Here is a 5,640-nt window from a genome sequence, read left to right on the forward strand (position 1 = left end):
ATAATAATATTATAATAAATATAATATTATTCGTACTTTTGTGTTAAAAAACCAATGACTGACGTTAATTATGCCAAAATGTATAGACTTTTATAAAGAATACCGCTACCATCTAAAATCCTAAACGGAAAATTATTGTTAGTTTTTTGTTTTTTATGTAAACTATTGCCTTTTTTTTATTTTCATTTTTTGCTTAAAAACATAAAACCTTTTTTTTTCACAAATAAGGTCAATGTTTCGGCCTTTGCTACATATTTTCCTAAAAGAAAATGTAAATATTAAATCATCTTCAACCCAATACATATTTTTTAGACTAAAAAGAATATTCTAAATATACATTTTTATTTTTACATCTTTTTAATTTTACAATAAAAATGCTTATATTTATTAATTTTATATGCAAAATTGAGTTATATATTTTTATTACAATAATTGTATCAACTATATTATAAGAAAAATAAAATAATATATATTTTAAATGTGTATTACTAGATTGTCATATATGTTTTTTGTGTTATATATATATATATATATATATATATATATATATATATATATATATATATATATATATATATATATATATACGGTTCACTTGAGATTAAAAAAAAAAGTAGAGATCTTGAGATTCAACCTCAGTCACATATTTTTCATTTGCCGCTCTAATGCTCCAGCGTACCGACAACAACAGGGTATGCTTAATCATAAATGATTATATGGCAGAGAAGTATAGTCATATAAGATTATATATGTTTATACGTATATGTCTAATCATAAATGATTATACATATATGTCTGTTCACAGATGGAGTAATCATAAATGATTATGACAGTTAGTGGTAGAAAGTGGTAGTGACAGGGGTGGCGTTGGTATAAGTAACGGAGGTGACAGTGGTGGGGTCGGCTGGTGTCAGAGGTGGTGGTAGTGGTGGTGGCAATGGCAGTTATGGTGGTGGGGATGGTGGCGGAGAAGAAAGGAACGAGCGGTGCTGTATAATCATTTATGATTATAACAGGCTTGCCGCGCCGGTACGCCGGAGCGTTAGAGCGGCATATGTGAAATACGTGGTTGATGTTGAATCTCAAGATCTCTATTTTATTTTTAATCTCAACGGAACTTACCTCTCTCTCTCTCTATGTGTGTATGTGTGTGTGTGTGTATATATATATATATATATATATATATATATATATATATATATATATATATATATGGAAAAATTTAATAGAGAACCATAATTATTGGTTCTTCAAGGAACCAAATCTTTTTTTCAATTTCTAGAGCTTATTCTTTATCGAAAAAAAAATCTAAAAATATCTAAATTCATATATTAACATTGTGAATGTTACTTTACACCAAATTTTGTGCTACTAAATTTATGACATTATATTTTATGTTAACGAATAGTATAACATAATTTGTTTTGTTATTTTATTATCAATACTAACTTTTTGTATTAATTTACACCAAAATTGATGTAAAATTTTGTTATACTATTATCAATACCAAATTTTTGTATTACTTTACACCAAAATTGATGTAAAAGTTCAATTTTAGTATTGGATTGACATGTATTAAGTATATACTATCTAAGTATATATTAGAGCACCCATAATACCAAAGTTTATCATGTCATCTAATTGACGCCATAACAACTTAAAAACCTTAACATAGGTCCAATATAATAAAGTAAAGAGTTTTCACTAAGTTTATTTGCAAAATAACAAAGTTATCTAAGTATATACTAGAGCGCCCATAATACCAAAGTTTATCATGTCATCTAATTGACACCATAACAACTTAAAAACCTTAACATAGGTCCACTCTAATAAAGTAAAGAGTTTTCACTAAGTCTGTTTGCAAAATAACAAAATAACAAAGTTTTCATGTCATCTAAAAGTAATAAAATATATGAAAAAACAATAAAAAGGTCATTATGAGAGCTCATAACTATACCTGATACCAAAGGGCTTCTAACCCACGGTATCAGTGTTGTATTCCCTTCTTGAGGTTGAGGGTTCAAATTTAATATATATATGAATTTAAAAGTAGTTTAGGATTAAATTAGACTTGTTGTAAAAAAAAAAAAAAAAAAAAAAAAAGCTCCCAAAATAGGAGATACAGTTTTCAAAGCTTATTCATAAAAAATAAAATAAAAAATAGAAAAAGGTTAGAAAATTTTTTGTATTATTATTATTATTTTCATTTCACTTGTAGCATGCACCGATACGCCTTTTGCCTAACGATATTGTGAGATGAAATTCAAGAGTAATTTATGAATATTTATTAAAAATATTATATTTTATTATTTGATTAAATTACACTATTAGTACTTTGTAACGGGATAATCAAGAAAATAAAATGGGACATAGATGTAATTCAAAAGTAAATAAAATGGGACATAGATGGAATTCAAAAGTAGTATATGAGTATCTATTCGGTTATTACTATTTTCTTTTTTATAAAACTAACTTTTTAGAATGTCTTAAACTTGCCAAATAACCAATTTTATATTTTAAAAAGGTAAACAACTCATGTTTTTATACGATTATATGCTATCTAAGGTTGAATAGATCACCATCTTTCAAATTATTGACACAATTTTACATAAGTGAGACAAAAGTATACCAAGTTGCATGGATATAGTAGGGATACAAACGAGTCAAGCTATTCGTGAGATACTTGGGATCGACTCGTTAAAACCTCGATTCGAGACTTATTTTAAACAAGCCTGAACCGAGCTCGACCCTACGTTTATTAAACGAGCTCGAGCTCGAGCATGTGTCACTAAGTTCGATTAGGCTCGTAAGCCTAAACAAGTCTATATATAATATTAATTATTATTATTTTTATATGTTAAAATAAAAACATATTTGAGGAATTAAGGATTTAGGGTATTAGTAAACGAGCTTCTTAACGAGCTTCTTAACGAGCTCGAACCAAGCTTAAGCTTAAGCTTATTTAGGTTCGACAGACAAAAAACGAGCCGAACCCAAGCCGAGCTTGTATAATTCGTCATGAGCTCGAGCCGAGCTCTGTACTATAAAGCTCGAATCAAGCCGAGCTCAAGCTCGAGCCCCTTATAACATAAACAATCCCGAGCTGAGCTTGGCCAGACTCAGACTCAGGCTCGACTCGTTTGCAATCCTAGACACAAGCTCTCCAAAATTTGGTCCACAAATATCCACCGATTTTGAGAATATAAACATTGTAAAATGGATTAATGACTTATAAGAATAATAAACTTTGTCTGATATACATATTTAGTCATTCAAGTTTTTTTATACACATGAGTTATGATATGACTACTAATATATTTTTTATACATATTTAGCTATTATTTTTTATACACATACGACCATTAAGTCTTATGGTGAGATATAATACATGTAAAAAAAAACATAAATGACTGAATGTATAAATAACCAATTGGTTAGGAAACACATTTCTAACACACTTGATAACAGAGTTAGCAACTTAGCATTCTACTTAAGATTGTACTTTTAGCTCTTTAGTAGGATACTTTGGAAATATTTATTGTAAAGACTAAAGAGAGATAAGAGATTACATAGAAAGAATATTGTATAAGTGCGATTTTAATGTTGGTCCAAAAAAGTATTCCAAAGAATCCGTGAACCAATGGGCCATGGCTAGGAATGAAAATTGACAATCATATTCCTTCCAACAGAGATTATCTGTTGTATTCAATCAGACAAAACAAACAAAAATGGAATGGATCATTCAGATGATTTGTCATGTTTGGATTAGGATAACTTTTTATTCACTTCCCTTTTCAATCTTATGTTAATTTTACTTTTCCAAACCAAGTAAATGAAATTTAATACATATTCTTTTACTCTAAGGATAGGATTCTATGCATATATTTTCTAAGCCACTTGTGTCAGGGTAAAATCAAGGGATAATGTCACATATAGGTAACAAACTATTTGTTTTTTACAAAGCATCATTGTTTTTTTAAAGTACCATTAGAAGAAGATAATCAACTGAAACGATTCGTTTACATAATTATTCGTTACTCATTTATGACATTAACCCTAAAATCAAATATCAAGACAAGATTCAGTTTCACCTTCTTTGAATAAATAAAACTGGGAATGAGACTAAAAGCAGAACAAGGAAACAAATAAGATCACAATAAAATGCATCAATATTTAAACTCAACTGGAAGTATTGAGATACAGGCATACAGCTAAAAGATGGAAACAAATAGCAAGTGTTATATTTAATAAACTATAATTCAGAATCACACCAAACATAAATCATGTTACATGCTCCTATGCCTCATAAAAGCAAGTAGGTAAATCAATCAGTATCCTTAAAAGCATCAGGTTTTAAGGATATTGCTTTGACATCTTGAATTATTTTCAGTAAACTTAGAGTCTTAGACAAAAGGGTAAAATAAGAATCCCAGTTGAGTAAACCACACAAAAACTGAATAACAACCTACCAGGACAAATGTTATTGCATAGTCACCATCAGGATAGCAACCAAGTAACAATTAATCACCTATTATACATCAAAATGATGAATCTTCCACCAGCAAGAGCCACAGGAAAAAAATGAAAACCTTCAATGCATACAAAATACTATGCAAGACACAATCTTTTATAAGTTTAGGACCAGTTTCACAGATATGGCAGCTGATAATACATACACAAGTATCAAACTTACCATTCCTATTAAAGAACTCTATAGCTTCCATTACAACCATGTTCTTATTTCATACAAAAAAAGAACATCAAATAAGTGTAAAAACAAGAGAGAAACGAAATTTACATACTGAAATTTGAAAGAGGTACAATATGATTCAGACCTAAACAGGAGGTATATTGGAAAAAGAAAAACCTTTGTAACCCTTGTAAGCGTAGTAAGCAATCCGTGTGTAGTAGAACCCAGGAATGAACAACACCGCCCCCAATATCGCAAAAAACAGCCCTAATCGTAGCACAGAACACAATTTTTAAGATAAAATCACAAACAATTAACAAAATAAAAAACATTTATGGGTAGTGAGAGTTACCGTGGCCCGTGTCGCCGCCAACATGATTGATAGCCATGAAGATGCCGGAGATGATGCCGACGATGCCGAAGACAAGAAGCGAGATGGCGAGAGCGATCTCCTTGACCGGAGGTCGGTTGTGTACGGTGTAAGCAGAATCAGAGTCCATCATGATGTCTTCATCTGATATAGAAAAGGCATGATCTACATAGGCCATTGAAATTGGTGATTAATGGGGAAAATTCTTGAATTGATTAGGCTTCAAGCGGTAGTGCAGCTTCAGGAAGGAAGAAGGCGGGTGGGCGTTCTTCAAATTTGGGGGTTTGGGTGAGAGCACGGGAAACGAACGGAAGATTGCGTGATAAACCCGTGTGCTTTAATTGGATTTGACGAAAGAGAGTATTTTTCAGGTATGAATCACGTCCATTTTCTGAATATAATGGAGCGTACAAAAGTCAAAAACAAGCAGGTTTTTTTAAAGGGAATTTGACTTATTAAGGTAATTAAGTATTTCAAATGTTCATATATGGGTAATATTGTTTTTTTTGTACTCATTTACCCAATTAACTTTTTTCATCCGTTCAAAAATAACCAATATTACCGGCTATTACCTGTTTTA

At 30.4% G+C, this 5,640-nt stretch overlaps 1 protein-coding gene across 1 annotated transcript; it reads right to left on the minus strand.

Annotated features, from left to right (window-relative positions):
• Positions 1-4,606: 4,606 nt before the first annotated feature.
• Positions 4,607-5,437, minus strand: LOC145129030 (uncharacterized). Its single transcript, XM_079063787.1, has 2 exons — positions 5,043-5,437; positions 4,607-4,957 (listed from the first exon to the last, which is right to left on the minus strand). The coding sequence occupies exons 1-2, from the start codon at positions 5,236-5,238 to the stop codon at positions 4,836-4,838; spliced, it is 318 nt and encodes a 105-aa protein (XP_078919913.1). The 5' UTR covers positions 5,239-5,437; the 3' UTR covers positions 4,607-4,835.
• Between the last annotated feature and the right edge of the window lie 203 nt (positions 5,438-5,640).

Source organism: Lactuca virosa, chromosome 8, assembly GCF_052849685.1.
Source record: "Lactuca virosa cultivar CGN04683 chromosome 8, Lactuca_virosa_CGN04683_v6, whole genome shotgun sequence".
Lineage (NCBI taxonomy): Eukaryota > Viridiplantae > Streptophyta > Magnoliopsida > Asterales > Asteraceae > Lactuca > Lactuca virosa.